The sequence below is a fragment of the Glycine max genome, chromosome 18, assembly GCF_000004515.6.
Source record: "Glycine max cultivar Williams 82 chromosome 18, Glycine_max_v4.0, whole genome shotgun sequence".
Taxonomy (NCBI): Eukaryota; Viridiplantae; Streptophyta; class Magnoliopsida; order Fabales; family Fabaceae; genus Glycine; species Glycine max.
In genome coordinates, this window is record NC_038254.2 from 48,736,456 (window position 1) to 48,760,267 (window position 23,812).

A 23,812-nucleotide genomic window follows, 5' to 3' on the forward strand; every position below is an offset into this window, starting at 1 on the left:
AGAAGCATATCGCGATTACACCTATTGTGACATTGATCAGCATCACACGGCCACTCGCCACATCTTGACCTCTATTTATAGAAAGCGCCGGAAATCGTAGCTGTCCTGAGTTCGCAGTAGCGCAAGCAGCTGGGGCACTACATGCAGTGCACGTGTCACGTGTACAGTGGAGGTGCCTGTCTGGGGGCGCTTTTTAATAAAAAAAATAGACCCCCGGAAATAATTGCAAAAGAGTCTCTTTTTAATAAATAATTTGTAAAATTGCCCCCATTTGTTATTTTTGCCTAACATTATAGAGTACCTTGAGGTGGTGGTGTCCAATGATGTTGACCATAGATAAGAGTGTGATTTTGAGAAAAGACATTATAACTCTTAACCCTAAATTAATAAAAGGTGCCAGGCTATACTTCCTAGTTCCTAATGTATTTTCCAAATTTTACAAATTTTTAAAATTGAAAATGTAGAGTTTATAATAAGAACTTAAATTTTGATTCTTCATTGATGAGCCTTCTTTGGATATTCTTTTTCCATAAGCACTTATATAAAAAGTATAACAAATTAAATTTATGTTGTAAATTAAAATTAACTTATTATTTAATTTTTATAAAACTCTGTAATTTAATGTTTTAAAATTCGGGATACATAAATTAATTTTATTTTGCGATAAAAATTTAATTTAATTTATTTTCTTATTTTATTCTTATGAAAATATTTTTGGAAGAACTTATTTAATGGATTCTACTCTAAACTCTAGTAATGGTTTCAGGTTAATTATATTTTAATCCTTGAATTTTTTAACATTTCACCTTCATTTTATTTTTAAAAAATTGATCCATCTTAGTTACTAATATTTATTTCTTTTTCGGTTTCATTTAAAACCACCGTTAGTTGCTGAGGTAGCAGCTTTCTTTTAATTTTTTTAAAACATTTTAGTTTTATAAAAATGTATTATAAACCACCGTTTATATTTTTTAGTAAATTTTGATTAATAAAAAAATGTATTAAAAAGAGTGTGATGAAAATTTTGATTTTTTAAAAAAGCATTGTTAAATGCAACTTGAGGAAGCATTTTCCAACTACTAAATCCTTGTCCTTTGTCTGTGAAGGTTTAAGGTTAAGGTTTTCACAGAATTCCTCTAATGGCATCCATCGTATCCACCAAAGCCAACCAATTTCGCTATTCCACGCGCCTTCTCTTCTCACACCTTCTTCGCCAAGGCAGACCCTCCACGCTTTCACCACCCTTCTCTTCTCATCTTCAACCACTCCATCACCCTTACAAGGTTTATTTTCCTTTCATTGTCATTCACCCCTAAAAAAAAATCAATTTTTAAACATAAAGTTCATTGCTTTGATTCTATCTCTCGTTCTTCTTCTCCCATCTCAATTGGGTCAGCTCCAATTCTCATTGTGATTCACTTTCTGTTGAATTTCTAGGTTCGGAATCAAAGTTATGGAAATGGGTCGTTGAGGTTGTGTCAAAGGTTTCTATCTTCTTCTTCTTCTCCTCCTGCTGCTAATGTTAGTGGAGAAAAACCAGCATCAGATTCAGATCACTCTGCAAAAGATGGTTCTGGCCAAGGGAAAGAGTCTGGGAGTGGAGGAGATGAGGGTCAGAAAAGTGATGCTGGGAAATCCGTTCGTGGAGGGGTGTGTATATATCTAAAGTTATTATTGTTAGCAATGTGATTTTTCTTCCTTGAGCATTTTTTTTTCAGTTAATGTGAATTTTATGTGATGGGTTTGGAGTTCTGAGTTGATTTTATAATCCGTTTGCAGCCTGTTTCTTGGTTGAGCTTTCTCTTGCTGGTGCTCACTGGAGCTGGATTGGTGTTCTACTATGACAGGGAAAAGAAACGACATATTGAAGGTAGATTACTATGGTGAGTTTAGTTTTTGTGGTTAGGAATGTGGTGGTGTCTTTGTTAATGGCATGTTTATTGTTTGCTTATATTGTTGCTGGTAGTTTAGTTTGTGCATTTTGCAGGATGAATGTTTATTTTTATGTAGTTAATTTCATAATAAATAAATATTTGTTAGTATATTAATTGTATTACAATTAAAATTCATAATAAATAAACATCTATGAATATATAAATTATATTTTGGATTTACAATAAACAATTTAAATTGTGATATAAGATTATCTTTTACTATTGAGACATTGTTTTATAAAAAGTTATTGAAATTCAATTTAGAAATAAGATACCACGTATAATAGAGTAGATCAAAAGACATAGACAGTTAAGAAAATCAAGTATAAAGTTTGAGATGGTTGAGATAAATTTTTGGGTTAGTTGCTGGAGTAGTATGTGAAATGTACATCTAAAGGAGAGAAGAGAATAAAAGTGAGAATGTTTAATTGAGAGAGTAGAGAGGGATAGAATTTCATTCTGCAAGTTGTGTATTTTAATTTATAAATTTATAATGTAAAAGTAGATATGTATCTTTTTGTGTGGTTGTTAAAAAAACTGTGGCATGTTTCATTGTGTATTTGTTAGAACCTTAGCAGGGTCAAGTTTGTGTACAGGATATACAGTGCCACATTATTTGTGTTTTATCAAATCATATCAAATAGTCCCGTTTCTTGTTTCATTCAATTTGATTCTGAGGTAACGTGATGTTTTCTTCTTCCATCTATTAATTCAACTTTTATTGCTGCAGGGATACGTTCTAATACAGAGGCTGTTAAGCAGGGACCTTCTGTAGGAACAGCTGCAATTGGGGGTCCATTTCACCTTGTCAACCATCACGGAAAACATGTAACTGAAAAGGATTTCTTGGGAAAGTGGACTTTGTTATATTTTGGCTTTACTCACTGCCCAGATATCTGTCCAGAGGAACTACAGAAGTTAGCAGCTGCTGTTGATAAAATAAGTAAGTTTTTGTAGGTGATTTATTGGTGTATGTCAAGCTAAGTTTCATACTATACAGAGCAAAATATGCTCTTATTCTCATTATAGTGGTCAAAGAGCAATCAAAATACCAAGTGATGTCTGAAATAATGAAATTCATGAGAGGTACATGTCTGGAGTGTGGTTGAGCTGTTGAGATTTAATGGGATAGCGATTAAAATGAAATTGCAAGTGCTTTTTGTTTTTGGCAAATTGATTTAACCAATGGCTGTTAAGAAAGAACATTGCAATTTTTCAATCTTCAACTTTTGTTCTTGTGATAATGTACTAATGGTAATCATATCCATGCTCTTTTGGTTCCCTGCAGAGGAGAAAGCTGGAATTGAAACTGTACCGGTTTTTATCTCTGTTGATCCTGAGAGGGATACTGTTGAACAAGTGGGTGAATATGTCAAAGGTGCTTGGCGTTATACTTCTTAAATTACTTTTATGGTCTATTGTTTTTGTTTCGTATTTGTTTTTTCCTGGATGTGGAGGGGGAGGTGGGATACATAGCTTGATTTATTATATCAGTTACTGAATTCTAAGGTCATTGTGTTAATTTATACTTTTCAGAATTTCATCCAAAGTTAATTGGATTAACTGGTAGCCCAGATGAGATCAAGAATGTTGCTCGTGCATATCGTGTTTATTACATGAAGACAGCAGAGGAAGACTCAGATTATCTTGTTGATCACTCCATAGTTATGTATGTGATACTGTTTGTGCTTCAATATATACGGCATTCTGTTTTACCAATTGCTCTTGGTGCTGTATGCTAGTAGTCTGTCTATGAATTTGGAATCTTGTCTTGATAATTGGAAATGAAATTTATGGATGATCTAATCCTTGAAATATTTCAATGACAAGGATGAGCGTAGAAATAGTGGAGGTAATGTCCATAAAGTTGTGAATGACCTTTCTTTGAAATATACCCATCATGATTGACTGTTAACTATTATTCACATGCACGCCATGCACTCATGTACATCCATCTTATTTAGAACTTAGAAGTCTATGGTCCTAGAGATATATCAATAACTTTTGACCATATTGAATTAATAGAAAAATTGAACATTTCTAATCAATTTCCATTTGTGTTTCGGTTATTAGTGTCATCATCCAAGATATTGGATATTTTGGCTATTTGTTTAGCAATTAGCTTGCGTAGCCAGATAGTTTCATTGTCCTGGTTACCCTTTCCAGTTATGCGTATTCATTTGCAGATATGTAGTTGCATCTGCAGGATTATATTGCTCTTATAAAGGATGTTTCTTGTTGAATGATGAATACTAACTTGATAATATTTCCAGATACTTGATGAGTCCTGAAATGAAATTTGTAAAGTTTTTTGGCAAGAACAATGATGTTGATTCGCTTGCCGATGGAGTTATTAAAGAGGTAAAGCAGTATAAGAAGTAACCTGAACAATGCTATTGGTACCCTCATTTCTTTAGTGGAAACGAAATTGTCAATGAATTTTGGCTTTGTGGTAGTAAACTACAACAGTATGTCTGATTATACTTCTGAAGGCTAGCTGTTCTTTCGGTGTTTCTGGAGATTGGACAGTTTCAAAAAGCAACTTATTGTCATTGTTTCAATGTTTAGTTTTGTACTTGAAATTTTTTTGGTGACATTTATTTGTGTATTTGAGATGCAACGACATTACAATTGTCATGTTCAACATATGCCTTATATCAGATATGGCATCTATAATAAGAAATACCATGGTTTATATTGATGAGATATTAAATTACGATCTTCAACAGGGAAGAGCCTACAATTTAAAATGAATTTGATTGGTTTCCTTTCTTTCGTTGGTAGCAATACCCTTCTCTCCATTGATCATTTGCATGAATTTCTGCACGCTGGTTTAAATGTGGATTGGTGACAAATTTATGAAAACTTAAATTGACTGAAGTTTGAATAACTAAAAAGGTCAATTAGTTTTTTTTTTCGTATAATCTTTTTTTTCTTTTCAATTTAGTCCTCTAGTTTTTAAAATTAATTTAATTTAATCCTATTGTCTAAATTGAGTCAACGGTGTTAAAAAATCACACTTTATAACAATTTAAATCGAATCTAAAAATTAAATTACAATACCAAAAAACTAATTTAACCTAACTAAAAAAGTTACTAAAAAATCACTACTAAATAAGTAGATTCTACTAAAGAATTTTGAAGTACTCCTTTTGTTTTCTTTTATAAGCAAAAAAAGTTTAATTTTTTTGTTCTAAAATATAAGTAAAATTCAACTATTTTGTCTTATTTAATAAGACTATATTCAAAATATTCTTCATTTAGTATGAGATTTGTGCTTAATATCAAGTTCTAATAAAGGATAATTTAAAAAAAAAATATTTTTTAAATTGGAAATGATACAATTTAAAGAAGTTAATTAATTTTTTAAGACTTAAATATGTTTTTGATCATGAATAAATACATAATTTTTGTGTTTATTCTCTAATAAATTTTTATTTTATGTTGAGTTTCTAATAAAATAATATTTTTTATTTTTGATCCTTGATATTTTGTTTAATCTTTGATAAATTAACGAATTTTATATTTGTTCTTTAATAAATTAGCGTATTTTATTTTAGTTCCGACTAATAACAAATAAAAAAAATATTAAAAAATAAATATAAAATTCACTAATTTATCGGTGATTAAAAATAAGTATCAAAGAACAAAAATAAAATTATTATTTCATTAGAAACTAAACGTAAAACAAATTTATTAGAAAGTAAATGTAAAAAATGAATATTTATTAAAATATATATATATATATATATATATATATATATATATATATATATATATATATATGTATTTTCTTAATAAGTGTAAAATTAATTTTTGTATGGAGGGAGTAACTCTTTTTTCCCCATCATATTGCATATTGAGGCATGATGGTTGAAGCCAACTAGGTTGACACCTCGACAACTAACGGCCGAAAACAACAAACCCTACAATATATTAAAAAAAAGTGAAATAGAAAAAAAAAACACGGGAAGCATGCACCAAACCTATGACAACAAGAGATAGAAAGCTCTACGAAAAATATAAATACTTGATTACTTTTTTTAAAAATCAATTTTGCCTAATTTTTTATTAAGCGTAATTGATGTTTCTCATATAATTTTTTAAATATCACAAATTTCTCAAAAACCAGCTTAGGGAATAAGTATTTTCTGCAACTTAATGTTTTTTTTTCTTTGAGTACTTATTCTTAACTTGCTTTTTCTAATAAAAACCGTCTGTTTATATATATATATATAAACCACGTCTCTTTTAAAAACTGCAAATAGAAGTGGATAATATGTTATTACTGTTAAGATCAACTTCTATGAATCAATTATCATGAGTTAAAGATATTAATTTGTCTTCTGCTTTTAATAATAATCATAATTAATTTGTTTAATATATTTTTGACAAAAGGTGACTATTTTTTTATCAATTAAAAAAATTATTTCTAAACTTAGTTATATAAGTTTAATAGTTAATTTTATAGTATAAATTCAAGAAAAATAAATAATGTAACAATTTTACTGTTTTATCAATTAAAAGTAATTTAATTTCTAATCCTAATTAGATAAATTTAGTGTTTAATTTATACTATGATAAAAGCTGTAAATAATTATTTTTGTGTGCAATAGTCTCATTTATATTAAAATATTTTTTTAAGACATTTATATTAAAATCTCTGACCTTATGTATATTACTTAGACTCTTCCTCACTAGCTCAGTACTAGTGATTTATTTATTAAATCATTTAGCTATTTGATCAATTTAAAATAATTTAATGTCTAAACTTAATTGTATAAATCCTATAATCAATTTTATTATTAAAGCAAAAATATCAAATAGTTTTTTAATATGTTTTTTAATTTGTTAAAAAAATTAACATAATTATTATATAAGATTTTAGTCGATTCATTTTGTAGATAATCATTTTAAAATACAAGAAAAAGTGTAATATTTAAAAATATTAAATAAAAATAAAATTAAAAATATACTAAAGTCCGTTTACAAAGAAAAAATATTTTTATCAAAACTGGTTTAAGAAAATTACAAAAAATCAATTAAAAAAATTTAGAATCTTCTGGTAATTAAAAGAATATACAATGTATACATGTGTAAAATATCATTATATTTTGGTCCAATCACGAATTATGATTTCAAGTTGGTTAATGTAAAAGTTGGTTTATTCATAATTAAATATAGGGTATTGTTATTAGGGTATTGGTTAAGAAATTTAAAATAGTTTTTTTTATCCTATATTGAAATTCATTTAAAATGTAGTGAAATTTGGAAATCACATTTTAGATGCATTAATGAAACATTTTTGTGATATTTTTTTTTTACATTTAATCGTTGCCTTTAAACTTTAAAGTACTAGTTAGCATTACTAATCAAAAGTACTAGTTATCATTTGCATTAAATATATACTTGGATACATGAAATTAATTCGTAAATACAGTAAAATAGACTTAATTAAGAAAGTTAAATGCCCTAAAAAAATAATTAAGAAAGTTAAAGACAGTAGTTTATATAAGATTTTAGATTTGGATTCAAATTGGTAAAGAATAATAATAATAAAAATAAACTTAATTTGGAGCGACAATCGGGTCAAGTAGAACCCGGTTCGAGTCAGCAGTAAGTGACAATCGTCTTTGTTTATCACTACCACTGAAAGGATCGATAATCCGCGTCTTTTTCTGTGTATCCCAAGTAAGCATCTTCAAGCTCTGCTGAATCTTCAATGGCTTCTCTACTCAACATGGTTTCTGTTCCATCAAGAATATCACCAAGCTCACACACGAGAACCACTTCGCTTCAATCTCGACCTGTTTTGCCACCATTTTCTGTCTCATTTTCCAGTAGGTGACTCAAAACACCTCTTTCTGGTTGCTCTTTCAGTGAACTCTTGCGTGTTCTGAGTACCCTTTTGGGCCTTCTTTTGTTCATCTTCATTGTGCTGACTAATCATGCTCCTAATAGTTTCTTAGCGACCAAGATGGTCAAAGTTGCAGATTTTATGCTTTTTGATGTGACTTATTTGAATGGTTTTGAAATTGGTGTTTGTGTGGACATTGCAGGGAGGAGATTATCAATTAGAGCAACAGAAACTGATACTAATGAAGGTGTTTTGTCATTTTATCACTTTTTTGGTTTGGTGGTGCTGTTCATTCCCCATTATTTTTGTGTTTCTCACAGAAAGTTTGTTCTTTTTTTTCCCCAATTGGTGGGGTGTTTGATTTGAGCAGTTCAATCTCAGGCGCCGGGTACAGCACCATCAAAAGATGGTTCAAGCTTCAACCAGCTCCTTGGTATTAAAGGAGCTTCCCAAGAAACAGTGAGTCTAATCAACCTTATTGCAATTGCAATTTCTTTCCATTATCTGATGTATATTTGTTGATTGGGTAAATAGTCATAGAACCAGTCTAATTGAAGAGAATTGCAACCACTTGATTCCTTAAGCAGGAATTTTGCTTGTGTATGTGTGTTTATACTTTATAGCAGTTCATGACTGGCCTAGAGCCTTATATATACACCACTGAATGAAAGTGCCATAGAACCATTCTAATTTCTGAATACAGAGAATTGCAACAATTTTATTACCACCTGACATGGTTTTAACTTGTAGTTGCTGTTAAGATGTTGTTACTTGTTACTATATTTGATATTGCAGAAAAATGCAGACAAATGCGGCTGATACAACTGCAATTGTGGTCGCGTAGACCCCAAAAACCTATTGCAGATTGTTTTCTTAAACCTTGCCACTTGATTCCTTGAGCAGGAATTTTGCATCATGAGTCAACTAAGAACCACTGGATTTGGTGCTGGTTTGAATCATTAGATGAAAGCATATATCTGTTTGAACATGTCAAAACCTAATTGCAAATAGTACATACTATTAGCAGAGTGTAGGGCAAGGACAAAGTGGCATGAATTGGATCACATGGTGAACTAACCCAGTTTTCTTAGTTGAAATTTGATGCTAAGTTGTATTTGCCATTTTCCTTTTAGCTTACCTTAGGGTATGCTTGGATTGATGGGAAGGAGTGGAATGGATCTAAAGTTCATTGTTTGGATTATAAAATAAAGAATGGAACAGAATGGAAAGTGATGAAGGTCATTCCATCAATTTGAGACTTTTTTCTTACCCTTCAAATCGGAGTGCACTCGATGGAACGCTCCTCTCTTTCTCTATTTTATTAGTAATTTGTCATTTTACCCCTTCTACCTAAACACAATATAACAGAACAAAGGTGTGGTTTAGTTATGGCTTTTGTGGCTCAGAAAGGGCAGAAATGCAGAGTTAGGTGGCGATATGATGGGGTTTGATCGTCTCGGGAGTGGAAGTTACAATTTTGATCATGACTCTAATGATGACCTGGCTCTATTAATGGCAGATTGGTTCTATTGGATTTTTTGTTTAAGGCTATCACGCGGAAGAAGTTTATGATGAGTGACATAAAAAAAATTGTGGTTAGGCTTTGATTGTGGCAAAGAGAATGTGAGGGTTCAAACTTCAAATGATGAAAGGGTGCATGACAAAAGTTCTGATGACATTATCGCTCGGATAACAATTTCTGCAAAGTCCAATCTCATAGGCTTGAACTGCTAAGGATTTTATATTTCTTAGATATAGAAACATAAAACAACAATTTATTCTGCTCCACACTTTTTCCAAACAATATAATGGAAGATTTGTTCCATTCTATTATGAATTATCCAAAACAATATATTTCAGTCCATTCCATTCCATTCTCTACCATCAATCCAAACATAGCCTTAGAATAACCTTGGTAGCTTCCATAAACTTTTTGGGTAATCTCAATCTGCAAAGGCTTAAAGTAGGTGAAGATAATGGTTTTGATAATGGCATATTTTACTATTGATAACCTACTTTATATTAAATAGGCACTTCCGTCCTTTGAGATGAAGGTTTGCGAATTTCTGTTGTCAGAGACAAAACTGGCTTTCCAAATGGGTATTCCATTTAACCCCTAAAATAGGTAAGATAAGATCGAACTAATTGAAGGATTGAAAAATGAGTGTTATCTTGTGCAACTAAAATGGTGGGTATGCATCATTAATTGGTATACAAACTAATATGAATCTGAAATACTGAACTTATGATTGGACCATCATCTAGGAAATTGTCTTCGTATTTGTTATTTTTCAAACTCTTCCAAATCTGCCTACCTCACTGGTGCACTGTATATTAATCTGAATATGTGTCTTTTACAATCCACCAATGCCCATTAATCTATTCTAATATCCATACACATTATTGAAAATTCATTTTAATATTTTGAGACATAGTAAGCTTGACTTTAGTTCTAAATTACTAACAATTACATCTGCAAGTTTATTGCTTAGTAAAATTATGCAGTTACCAGATAACTGTAAAATAATGCATTTATCAGATAACTGTTTTTGAAAAGTATTTGTATTTCATAATTGATTGGGTAATATATGGTGCAGAATAAGTGGAAGATTCGTCTTCAACTTACAAAGCCAGTCACTTGGCCTCCATTAGTTTGGGGTGTAGTTTGTGGAGCTGCTGCTTCTGGTACTAAATTCTATCAATTAGCATAACATTAAAATGTGACATGCATGGTCACAAAAAAAATTGGTCCTGCATGTTCCTGTGATAATTGTTTACACATGTTCAAAGTTCTATATTTAATGCTCCTTCCTTCATGGTATAGAATAGAATCAATAGATTCATATATTTGATTCGAGACAACTTCTCAATGTTCTCAATCTACTATGATCTCTGGGCAGGAAATTTTCATTGGAATTTTGAAGATGTTGCTAAATCAATTGTGTGCATGATGATGTCTGGCCCATTCTTGACAGGATATACCCAGGTAATGTTTTTCTTTATGGGTAAAATATGTTTTCGATCCTTCCTGTTTGATCCCTGATAAATTTTTTCTTTGCATTGAGTCCCTAATAGAATAACAAATTTGTTTTTGGTTCTTAACATCCTTTTAGTGATTAATTAACGAATTTTGTATTTACTTCTTGATAAATTTTTGCATTTGTTATTAATCTTTTTTCCGAAGGACTAATAACAAATGAATTTTTTTTACCAGGGAGCAAACACAAAATTCACTAATTTATCAGAGATTAAAAAAAAGTGTCAAGAACCAAAAACAAAATTTTTGTTTTATCATGGAGCAAAAATGAAGAAATTTTTAATTAGGAAGCAAACACAAAATTCGGGTATTTATTAGGGATTACAAACATATTTTAGCCTTTTTTTTAATTTATATAAAGTTTTGCCAGCTGCTATATTGGATGGGAGTATCTCACTGACACAAGTATAACTTTGAATTATTGGGTTAATTTTTTAGACTATGAATGATTGGTACGACCGAGAAATTGATGCAATAAATGAACCTTATAGACCAATTCCTTCTGGGGCAATATCTGAGAATGAGGTAATTGTAAACCTGAAACTGAGATGTCTTTTCCAGTTGCCATGTTTTATTATTGTTTTACCTTTTGCTAAAAATCTTGAAGGTAATCACTCAAATATGGGTGTTGCTGCTTGGTGGTCTTTCTCTGGCTGGTATATTGGACATATGGGTGGGTACAATACACATTAATCTCATGATCCATCACTTTTGAGTTCTGAATGTCAATTATCAGAAGCTTGATTGGTGGAAGTATTCTCCTTTACAGGCAGGGCATGATTTCCCTATAGTATTTTACCTTGCGGTGGGCGGAGCCCTACTGTCTTATATATATTCTGCACCTCCTTTAAAGGTAGTTTTTCTTAAAATCTCCTGATTTTTTTCTTTATATTTTCTGTTTGTCTTGCCTATGATGATCATTTGACTAAGTTCTACATTTCTGTCTAGTTAAAACAAAATGGATGGATTGGAAACTTTGCCCTTGGAGCAAGTTACATTAGCTTGCCATGGTGTGGTATCTTCTACTTTGATTAACTCTATTTGCAATAGTTGAAATATGAAACTGTTATCCTGGTTATGCACGTTTTTTTTAGTTAATAATTTGGTTATCTGTAAACTGAGATAAATGAGTTGCTGAACAAGAATGGTTCTTAGTTTTTATATACAACTAATACAAGACGCATGGTCAATATTTATTTTACAAAATAATTTTTCTAATATAATAAAAAAATTTAAGAGGGTGGTCTATTAGAGTATTATAAGGAGCTGCAGTTATTCAACTGCAGACTCATTTAGCTTCTGGTATAAGTTAGTTAGACAGTTACTGTTGGACTCTCTAACAGAATTGTCTATATATATTCCTTTGTAAGTCTCAATGACTGGGGTTAATGAATAATTACTCCTTCATTCCTTTCTCTCTCTCTCATACTAGGAAATCTATGATGGTCCATTGTGGCGTACATCACTACATCTACTTTTCCCAGACACCACCAAGTGGGAGCCTGGTGCACTACGCCACCCTTTTTATACAACAAGAGAAATGCTAACAATATATTCCATCCGGTCTCTGTTATAAGCAACAAAAATCAATTGTTTTTTTTTTTTTTTTTATCTCAAACATAAGCAAAGGGTAACTAACTTTGTCTTATTTATTGATAGTATCTTCAAAACGTCCTTCATCTAATAGGACTAAAGACTTTTTCTATGTTTAATATCAAATTTCAACGAAAGGTAATTTAGAAAAAAAAAATACTTATTTTTGTTTTGGGATAACAATTTAATGAAATTAACTGTTTTCTTAAATATGTATTTTTTTTTCTTATAATAAAGACTAGAGGGAGTAGTCTTTAACACACTTTGTTATTGACTAAATTTATTGGATAACACAATTTTGTAGCTCCTACTTATTTAATGAGTCTCACTCATAATTTTGTGATTTTCCATAAATTGTAGTCTATAGTAGCATGTTAGTAGCACTCCAACAACAATTAAGCCTTCTCCTCTTGGTAGGATGGGCGACATGGAGCTCTTTTAATAATATATTAAATATTATTGCTTTTGGATAGCATTTTACTTTTCGAATGTGACAATTATTGCTATAAAAACATAATTGGGTCAATCCTACATTTCATCAACATAGAATTATTTACTAATAAGTATTAAGTTCTATTTTCTGGACTTGCACTGTATCTCATAAGATCTTGATTGGTTTCTTACTGACAGGTGGGCTGGTCAGGCTTTGTTTGGAACTCTTACACCAGATATAATTGTTCTCACACTCCTATACAGCATAGCTGGAGTATGTAATATATTCTTCATGACATTTTGTTGGATATGAATATGATAATATGTCAAATAAAAATGGTTATTAATGTTGTTGTTAAATCACATTGCAGTTGGGAATTGCTATTGTCAATGACTTCAAAAGTGTTGAAGGGGATAGGGCTCTAGGGCTTCAGGTATACTCTATTGTCCTTTGCCTTTCAATAACAGTACTCTGAGCTTATTCATGTTTTAGAAATTCTAATCATGTACAGTCATTGAAGTAGCTTCTACTGACTTTTCTATTGGCTACCTTCTTTGAGTAGTCTCTTCCAGTTGCTTTTGGTGCTGAAACTGCAAAGTGGATCTGTGTTGGCGCTATTGACATTACACAATTATCTGTAGCGGGTAAATTTTGTTCCCTTAAATATATATACAAATAATTGCTCTATATACAAACAAAACAGTTAGAAACTTGTCACCATATTCACTTAATCATTATCCTTGTCCTTGTTTATTACTTGTGATTTTGACTTTTACTTTTATCTTTTGTCTAAACCATATTTGTACTTGGTTATAACCAAGATGGCCATTTTTTATTTTGTCAGAGTCAGTTTGTAAAGTTCTATCTAACTTAGGACTCAGAAAAACTCTAGCACTGGTTATCATAATATTTATAATCAACACAGAATTAATACGGAAACGAGGTTTTTAGGAGAGGTTACGAGGATTTTGTGCTTTTCTTTTCATATGATTCATAATTCAGTATTTTTCATTATAAACCATTACTTTGTAACAAAAATGCAAAATAGATTAAAATTCTTACTTATGGTTGCAGGATATCTACTTGGGGCTGATAAACCGTTTTATGCGTTAGCTTTACTTGGCCTAATAATTCCACAGGTCTTTTTTCAGGTAAAGTACACAATTGCACACATGTTAAAATATTGTTTACAATCACTGACTGCTACATGCTAAACCGTTCTTTCTAAATTTGTTAGCTTCTCACTGGTATTTATCATCTTGTGCCTTGCAGTTCAAGTATTTCCTCCAGGACCCTGTGAAATATGATGTTAAATATCAGGTATTAACTACTTAAATTTAGCTTCTAAGCATAACAAGATGGAGAAGTGGCAAAATGAGCAATGTCATATTCATAGGAATAGGAGATGACAATGGCATGTTTATAGAGTAAATTATTCTAAACTAATTGAACATTCTCTTGTTTTGCAGGCTAGTGCACAGCCATTTTTGGTGCTTGGTCTGTTGGTTACTGCTCTAGCAACTAGCCACTAATCTTCATGTGCAAAAGTTGCCAAAGGGGCATTAAATTCATAGAATAAAGACGAAGGGTGTCACTGGTTAGAAGGATAAGAGTGGCTTCTGTTAGGTACCAGCATTCAAGATTTGTGACATAGCTTTTGTTGGCCACCCTACATACAAGGAGTATGACCAAGGCTTGTCCAGTATTGCGCTTTCTAGTTTGGTTTTTTTCCCCTTGTTTTTCTTGTTCTCTACTCTTATCCACTTATTCAAGTTTTGATTATTTTAGGGTGAGAAAGAGGTTTCTTTTTAAGAAGGTTTTAAAGGACAATGAATTGTACAAAGAGTAGAGCATACATTTCCCTTGAACCACGGACCCTTATTTATCAATCTATGATTTGAGATTATAAAAAAATAATTTAAAGCTATTGTCATTATTCCCTCCCGTTTCATCCGTTCCACCATTCACCGTTCATCGCAGAATTCATTCATCATATATTCATATTCATACAATTCATAAACACCACAAAACAAGGGTCAATTGTGTGAACCACTCATTGTTTTTATCTTTCATGATACTTGTCATTCAGCGTTCATTTATCACATTGATAAAATTTATACGCGACATAAAACATGCTTCAATTTCTTTTTAGTTTCTATTTATCCTCCTTGCTCCTTATATTATATTCTGAAGACAACTGTCATAAGGCCACTCTTAAAAACTTGATGGAACTCAATGTTTAAAGATAAGTGGACATGCATTATAAGGGGTACAAGAGTCTCCACTGATAGTTTAACACTTCCTACAACACCATGATAAACATACCCCTAAGATAAAGACTACCTAAGGTTCCTTAACCTAAAATACCTACCATTCCTAACAAACAGTAGCACTAAAGCTTTAAAACATATATTTTATAGAACTAGCTAGTTTCCTAGCTATATTCACTACTACATCAAAAAACACACACACACACACTAAAACAACTACAACAAAACACTTCTTCCTCACAATTTTTTTAGTTTTTTAGGTAATTTTAAACTTAGACTCATCTATTTCTATGCCTTCCTCTTCAGCACGTTCTCCACCAGACTTGTCCATGGTGCTGAGTCCTCCTTTGCGTCCCATCTCTTGGTACCCTTCTCTCCCCATCTGTTCCTTCCTTGTCTGCCCTCCTTTGGTCCCCATTTCATGATACCCCTCTGACCCTAGCTGCTGCTTCCTCGTCTGCCCTCCACGGCTCCTTCCTACACATTAATGCATTCACATCATAAAAACTCATTTTTTTAAAAAGTGAACACAAAAAATGCATTACTTCAATGAAAAAAATTGACAATTAACATGTGTTTTCTTGATGCAAGGGTCTAAGTCAGTTAATTGAGCAAGATAGATGAGTTATTATAAACTTTTTAGTACTTATATTTGATTCTTAAGAAGAATAATAAAAGAAACATGTGTGTTCTTGAAAGAGGAAGAGAGAGGGGTTGTATTGCATGCCTTCAGCAAGATGTTCTTGAGCCTCAAGACTCTTCCCACCAGTTCCTCCAGGAACAACAGTTTCACCTTGCCTTGCCTTCTCATCAAGTTCTTCACGGTTTGCTTGCTGAGATTCCATGTTAATTACTTGCACTAAGATCTTTTACTTCTCAAAGAAAAAACTTCACGATTGTTCACACATACCTGAGGGTAGAAAGGTTCATCTTTTTATAGTGTGTAAAAGTATGCATGTAAAGTAGTAAACTAATGCAAAGTAATAAAGATAGCAGTAAAAGATAAGACTAGATTTTGATGGAAACGTAGGTGTAGGCATGCATGGACATGTGGCTTTAGGCGAAAGAGGACACGCACTTAGGTGTGACACTGTGAAAATGGCATATCATGACACACATATACGAGTTATACGAAATATAATTTGTAAAACAACAGATAGATTTAAGTGATTTAGGAATAAAGGTAGAAGTTTACTTGTATTAATCGCCACGAATGCAAATTAAATTAGGATGATAGCAGCAAGCTGCTCAAATACGTGACTAGAACGCACATTCAATAATATTAATATTATGATTAAAATGTATTGTTAAAATATTGCTCTTCTTTGGGAAGGGATTTACATAGATAGGAGTAAGTCTTGGTCACTTATTTCACTCAATTACTCTGAGTTTAATTCCTTTAAAAAAATCTGAGTTTAATACATCTAACTATTAAACTATGTCATATTTTCTTGATGATCAAGCCTAGTTTGTTTTTTTAAAGGATGATTAAGACTATCTAATTTTGGATAAAATAAACATTTATGGGTATGTCATTTTATAACTGAAATTCACTTGTATTTAAAAAATTAAGTATATCATACACAAATTTCAATTATAAAATGCCATATCCATAAATGTTTATTATAAAGGGCATTTTGAGAAATTTATTTTCTATGTTGGGTGTAATATGTCTTGTATACCTAGCAACACCTTCAACTTGTCTTCACTAGATTGCGGCCCGTTTCTAAGACAAGAAAAGATTTCCTCTCTATTCAACAAAACTGTCAATGAGTAGTGAGTAGTGTGACTAATGAAGATTGCCATAGGATGCCACATATGACTTGTTACACTAAATTTGTCCAGTTATTATATTAATGATGCTATGGTTAAAATTAAGGCAAAATTGTATTTGTTGTCCCTTAGTTTATCTTTAATTTCGGATTTGATCTCCCAATAATTTAATTCACGAATTGGGTCCTCATATTTTAAAAAATCGTGCAATGTTGGCTCCCTAGACCACAATTGGACATTGACCGTTACAAAAAAATATTAACTGCCATGTGTCACGTTCTTATTGGATGATAACTGTCACATGTCATGTTTCGATTGGTCAATGAAAACAACAATGCATTTCATCTTTCATGAGGTTGACATCCAATCAGAACATGACACGTGACAGTCATCATCTAATAAAAACATGACACGTGACCGTCAATGTCACTTGCTAACGATCAATGTCTAATTGTGGTCTGAGAGATCAACATTGCACGATTTTACAAAATAGGAAGACTCAATTGGTGAATTAAATTAATAGGAAACTAAATCCAAAACTGGAGATAAACTGGAGGACCAAAAATATAATTTTGTCTAAAATTAACCATGGTTGACAAAGATATTACTTTTCGCCTTCTATTAAAAGTTTAGGGAATAGATACTAATGCTTAAAAGTGATTGTAATGAGAAGTTGAGAAAACCATGTTTTCAGGTTAAAATAAGACGTTAATGATTATATATTATTTATAGTATCAGGGCATAATTTTTTTCTCAAAAAATAATTATAATATTATGAGAACTGGTTGTAGGCAAATTTACTTCAGAGGGCTTGTTTTAGAAACATTTTACCAAAGAGGGTTTCTTTTCAAACTTATTACAGACGGGGTTTGTTATGGACGTGGATGCCGCCATTGTTGCCGGCGGGAAAGCTTGTACCGCCATTGACAACTGCGGGAACAAGGATCCCGCCATTGGCAACTGCGGCACTCAGCCTAAACCGCCAGTACGAACGGCGGGACAGGCTGAGTAGGAGAGAGAGAGGCTGTACCGCTGATAGTTGTGGCGGGACGAGGAGAGATGGAGCCATGCCGCCATTCCTCCTGGCGGGACATGCCAACGTGGCAGTCCCGCCACTGCCTCCTGCGGAACACCTTGACGGGACAAGGGCCAGCGTTCACATGCATGCTGAATCATTTTTATGCAGGCTAGGCATGCTGAATCATTTTTATGCAGTTTATGCAGGCTAGGCTAGGGTTAACATGCAAGAATCATTTTTTTTTTTTGTGATACAGGCTAGTTCACATGCACGCACCTCTTGCTTTAACACTATTGGATTGGATATAGGGTAATCAGGAATCATCTTGCTTTAACACTATTAGATTGGATAGGACACACACCTCTTGCACTATTAGATTGGATAGGACACTGTATGTATTAGATAGAGCAATCAGAAATCACATGGATGTCATTTAGATTAGGGCTAGGCAAGTAAGTAGGAACTGACGTGCATACAAATTTATTTACTTTGCAGTGGTAAAAAATTTCTATAAATAGAGCAAACATGCAATCCCTCAGCATGAAAAATTTTGTCATTGAAGAGAGTATCAAATAGTGTGTGAGAGGAAGAAAGATTTTGGTTTCGACATTGAAGAGAGTATCAAATAGTGTGAAAGAGGCAGAAAGATTTTCGCTAAGTTTGCTGATTCTATTGTAAGGATGTTTTATATTTATGTAAATTAAGTTATCTTTTCGTTTTGTTTATTTATCATGTACAAATTTTTTATTTTGAACTAACAAATATTATGGTTAGAATGAAATTTGAAGGTCAACTTTAAGTGTAATAATTTTGTAAATTACGTTTTAAATTTAAAAATTATTAGTAGTAATTATTTGTAAGTTTTTTTTGTTAATGGTTTTTGCGTTTGAAGTATTATTTGACATATAATTTAATTTAAGACAAAAACTAATTACATGCTATTTGTTAAGTATTTTGTGGTTTGTCGTGAGTACAAAGTTTCACTTGTAATAAAATTTAGTATAAGTTAACAAAAAGAAATTGTAATTTTAATTATAAAAACAATAAGAAAAATATTATCATAATTTTAAAAGTCCCGTCATTTAAATTTACTAACATAAAAAGTAGCTGGGAATAACAATTTTTCGTTACTATATTTATTAGTAATTTATTGATTTTTAATAATCTTAAAAGAAGTTTACTTGGATTTTTAGATTATTTTATACTTTATGGTAAATAAGAAAAATATTGAGACCAAACTAGCACTAGATCAGGTCTAATACTTCTCAGTTTTTGAAAAATAATAGGTGAATATTTTATCTCTCCAAGCAATCACTAGTGCAAAAATTAAAAAATATAGTTGAATTAATTCTTTAACACTCACTAATTTTGTATCTCTTTGTTTTTATCACATATATATATTAGTTATTATACTTGAATTGTATATATTTCTTTTATCTCTTGTCTCACTAAGTTTCAAATTAGTTGTTCATCGAGTATTTTTTGCCTTACATATACGTGCATGTATTTAATTAATTAATCATTGAGATATTAGTGGAGATGGAGAAATTACGCCTTATTTGTCTGCTCCTCCATGCTATATATAGACATATACTTTCCTATAATTTTCTCATATGTATATATATGATATATCTTCATTACCGATATTCATTTGAGTTAAGTAAGTTGTTCTGTTAATTAGTACTGAAAAACGACTTCGAAGATACAAATATTGGGCGCCTAGCTGTTGCCATGTTCCGTCTGAAATTTTTTTAAGTGTAATCCTTTCATTTATAACCCTTCCATTTTGTGTCTGTCTGGAATTTTTTTGAAGTTGAGGAATTTTCATAAATTATTTAATTAGAGTAATTTTTTTAGAATAAAGTATGAATGTGTAGTTTAAGTTTAATAGAGGAAGCAAATAAATATTTTATATTTGTATCATCGAAAATATTTAATTGAAGTAATGATTTTATTTGTTAGACTAAAATTTGAAGGTAAAGTTTAAGTGAATTAATTTTTTTAATTAGAATTTTTATTATAAAATTAGTATGAGTAATTATTTATTTTAAAACTACTATTGTTATGATTAATTATTTTTAATTTTGATGATGTAGGTATATCATGAATTCAATTATTACAGTGTTGTATTTCAACGGAAGAGTATATGAAGACAATGATGGTGTAATATTTGAAGGCAGTAAAAAGGTCATTCAGATTAAACGCGGAATTAGTTTCAATGCTTTGAAAAAAAAATTGGAGATAAGGTAAAGTTAGAAAATAATGAAATTATTTCTACTATAAGTTGTAGATTTTTAGTTTCAGGAAAATATGTTGCGTTGCAAATTTGTGATGACGAAGATGTTGAAACTATGATCGAAAGTTTTCAACAACAACAACAAATGTCAGTTCTAGAATTGTACGTAGAAAAGGATGTTGCTGGTGGTTCGATGTTTCATGCTGCAAATTCTGTTACGTCATGTGGACGTAATGTATCTCATCATGATCGGAACTGCCAAGAAATATAAGCAATTTACATGATGATGAAGATGATGATGATGATGATTACCTTGCATCTAACTCATACGTTGAAGAGTCTTTCGATGAAGATGATAGTGATGATGGAATATCTGATACAGACGATGAAGTCACTGACATCGTTGAACCAGTTTCAATTGTTCACCCAACCGAAGGTAAATGTTTGTGAAATACAAAATTAGTTGAATACATCTATCTTTTTATGAGAATTGTATTTAATGGTAACTAAATAGGAGTAGTTTGTTGACGTGATTTTTTTTAAATTATTAGGTGTACCACAAATTCAAAATCCATTTTGGAATGATGCTATGCATTATAATAATATCAATTGGAGTCATCCGGACGAGGAGGACATTTGTGGTCTGGACATGCCAACGACTTTTAATGTTAGACAAGAATTATATGTTGGCATGGATTTTGACAGTAAAGATGCGGTAAAAAATGCACTGAAACAATATGTGATGAAGGTGCATCAAACTTTTAAGGTTGTTGAAACGAAATCACACAAATATATCGTTTGTTGCCCCAACAACACCGAAGAGTCTCCTTGCCCTTTTTATATGAGGGCAATTTTATCCAAAAAAACTGATGCATGGAAAGTGACACAATGGGGTGGACCGCACACATGTCTAAATATGACTATGACACAAGACCATGAGAAGCTTGATTCAAATTTAATTGCGACTTGCGTAGTAGGTACGTTTTTTATGTTCATATTATCCTACTTTTGTGTTATTTGTTATTTTAATTTGTAATTTTATTTTATTATTTGAATTACAGGCATGATCAGAGAAGATCCATCAATAAAAATTTCTTTGATTCAAGAAAGGATAAATAGTGAATTTTCCTATAAGGTTTCATACAGAAAAGCATGGATGGCCAAACAAAAGGCGATTGCAATTGAATATGGCGATTGGGAAGAGTCGTATGCGAAACTCTCGTCATGGCTAACACACATGCAAAATCATTCTCCTGGCTCTTACTTTCAAATACTACATGACGATTTTATTGTTGGTAATAGGGTAAGTCGCGAACATCGTCAGTTTCATCGAGTATTTTGGACATTTGGTCAATGCAAAGAGGCTTTTAAGTACTGTAAGCCAATCATACAAGTTGACGGCACACATTTATACGGCAAATACCGTGGGACCCTGTTAATGGCCACATCGCAAGATGGAAATGGTGGTGTTCTTCCTCTAGCATTCGCCGTGGTCGAAGGCGAGACGCTAACACATGGTCATGGTTTTTGGCCCACTTGCGTGAACACGTCACAGATAAGAATGGAATTTGTCTAATATCTGATCGTCACGCGAGTATAAAGTCTGCTGTCGCTAACGAACACTTGGTTGGCAACCTCCCCACGGTTATCATGTGTACTGCGTCCGACACATAGCCAGCAATTTCAATCGCAAATTCAACAACGCGAAACAAAAAGAGATGTTCAAGAAATTGGGTAAGGTTTATTTTATACATTAATTTAATTTGAGTTTGATGTCTACGTACAACTTTTGATGATAACAAATTTGATGCAGCGTACACTCCTTGCAAGCATGTGTTTGATCAAAACTTAGAAAAATTTCGTCAACTGAGTCCAGCCATAGCAAGATGGATTGATCGCATTTCAAAGGAAAAATGGAGCATGGCTTACGATACATCTGGACGACGATATGGTCACATGACAACCAACCTATCAGAATGTGTGAATAAGGTGTTGAAAGATTGTCGCAGCATTCCAATAACAGCGTTGGTCAAGTCAACATATAGTAGGTGCCGAAAGTACTTTGTTGATCGTGGTCGCCAAGCCCAAAGACAATTAAGAGAAGGCCAAGTTTATTGTTCTAAGCTTGTTACAGAACTTAGGAAAAATCAAGAACAAGCTTGTTCGCACATCGTTCGCGTGTATGATATCCACTCGACAAGGTTTGAAGTAGAGGAGACCTTCAATCCTATAACGCAACGTGGCGGACAAAAATGGGCAGTTAACTTGAATGGCCATTATTGTCAATGCGGAAGGTATTCTGCGCTTCACTATCCATGTTCACACATTATTGCAGCTTGTGGTTACGTGAGCATGAACTACTACCAATATATAGATGTTGTTTACACCAATGAACACATCTTAAAAGCATACTCCGCACAGTGGTGGCCTCTTGGGAATGAAGCGGCAATTCCTCCTTCTGATGAGGCATGGACACTAATCCCTGACCCAACTACAATTCGTGCGAAAGGTCGGCCAAAATCAACAAGGATAAGGAATGAGATGGATTGGGTCGAACCATCTGACCACCGACAAAAATGTAGTAGATGTGGAGCTGAAGGGCACAATAGGCGCCGATGTCCAATGCAATCTGACCGTGGGAGTAATTCATTTAATTGATTTATGTATGTTACATGACTGACTTGTATTGCTTTAGGTTTTGTTCAATGTATTTACTTGTTGGTCTTCAATGAAATCGTCAGTTACTTTTTGTTGAATGTGTGCTTCTAATGAAATAAAATTACATTTAGAAGTTGAAATAAATGGAGTGGATCAATTGAGGTTGAGTGACATTGGTGTTGATCGTTAGTTAGAAACGTTAGTGTCTAAGTATTTGTCTACCTTAGTTTTTTTAACTATCTACAATGACAAACTATGGACTTAGTCATTATGGTTTAGTGTCTAAGTATTTGGTTTAGTGTTTAGGTCTAAGCCTTAGGTTTAGTGTTTAGAACTATGGGTTATTAGGGTTAGGGTTAGTTTTTATTTTTTAGGGTTAGGGGTTATGTTTAGGGGTAGGGCTAAGTTTTTTATTTTAGGGTTAGGGTTAGGGTATTTTTTATGTGTTAGGGTATTGTTTTTTAGGGTTATTTTTTTTTTTAGGGTTAGGGGTTAGTTTTTTTTTTTAGGTTAGGGTTACTTTTGTTTTTTAGGGGTTAGGGTAGGGTTATTTTTTTAAATGTGAATGGTTAGGGTTACTTCTTTTTTTTAGGGGCTAGGGGTTACTTCTTATTTGTTAGGTGTTAGGGCTAAGTGTATTTTTATTTTAGGGTTAGGGTTATTTTTTAAAATTTGAAGGGTTAGGGTTACTTCTTTTTTTTTAGGGGTTAGGGTTAGGTTTATTTCTGAACATTGAAGGGTAGGGCTAATTCTTAGGGTTAGGGTTAGGTTTTTTATTTTGGGGTTAGGGTTTATTTCTGAACATTGAAGGTTAGGGCTAATTCTTAGGGGTTAGGGTTAGTTTTTTATTTTGGGGTTAGGGTTTATTTCTGAACATTGAAGGTTAGGGCTAATTCTTAGGGGTTTGGGCAAGGTTATTTATTTAGGGGTTAGGGTTAATTTATTTAATTTAGGGCTTAGGGCTAAGTTTTTTATTTTAAGGGTTAGGGTTTAGTTCTTATTT

General features: G+C 32.2%; 3 protein-coding genes across 3 annotated transcripts; 2 read left to right on the forward strand and 1 right to left on the reverse strand.

The window, feature by feature from the left end:
* The first annotated feature begins 1,064 nt into the window (after nt 1-1,064).
* LOC100778630 (protein SCO1 homolog 1, mitochondrial) lies at nt 1,065-4,633 on the forward strand. Its single transcript, XM_041011703.1, has 7 exons — nt 1,065-1,283; nt 1,438-1,650; nt 1,780-1,870; nt 2,665-2,877; nt 3,223-3,312; nt 3,471-3,603; nt 4,208-4,633. The coding sequence occupies exons 1-7, from the start codon at nt 1,140-1,142 to the stop codon at nt 4,314-4,316; spliced, it is 993 nt and encodes a 330-aa protein (XP_040867637.1). The 5' UTR covers nt 1,065-1,139; the 3' UTR covers nt 4,317-4,633.
* Nucleotides 4,634-7,573: 2,940 nt separating this feature from the next.
* On the forward strand, nt 7,574-14,781 carry LOC100779167 (chlorophyll synthase, chloroplastic). The gene is made up of 15 exons (XM_003552213.4): nt 7,574-7,774; nt 7,994-8,038; nt 8,162-8,250; nt 10,389-10,476; nt 10,692-10,777; nt 11,267-11,353; nt 11,436-11,501; nt 11,598-11,681; nt 11,777-11,838; nt 13,052-13,127; nt 13,225-13,287; nt 13,417-13,498; nt 13,929-14,005; nt 14,127-14,174; nt 14,324-14,781. Exons 1-15 carry the CDS (start codon nt 7,657-7,659, stop codon nt 14,384-14,386), a joined length of 1,134 nt encoding a protein of 377 aa, XP_003552261.1. The 5' UTR covers nt 7,574-7,656; the 3' UTR covers nt 14,387-14,781.
* A 281-nt stretch (nt 14,782-15,062) lies between these two features.
* SLE1 (Soybean group-1 late embryogenesis abundant protein 1) lies at nt 15,063-16,077 on the reverse strand. The gene is made up of 2 exons (NM_001360317.2): nt 15,852-16,077; nt 15,063-15,601 (listed from the first exon to the last, which is right to left on the reverse strand). The coding sequence occupies exons 1-2, from the start codon at nt 15,967-15,969 to the stop codon at nt 15,381-15,383; spliced, it is 339 nt and encodes a 112-aa protein (NP_001347246.1). The 5' UTR covers nt 15,970-16,077; the 3' UTR covers nt 15,063-15,380.
* Nucleotides 16,078-23,812: the final 7,735 nt, after the last annotated feature.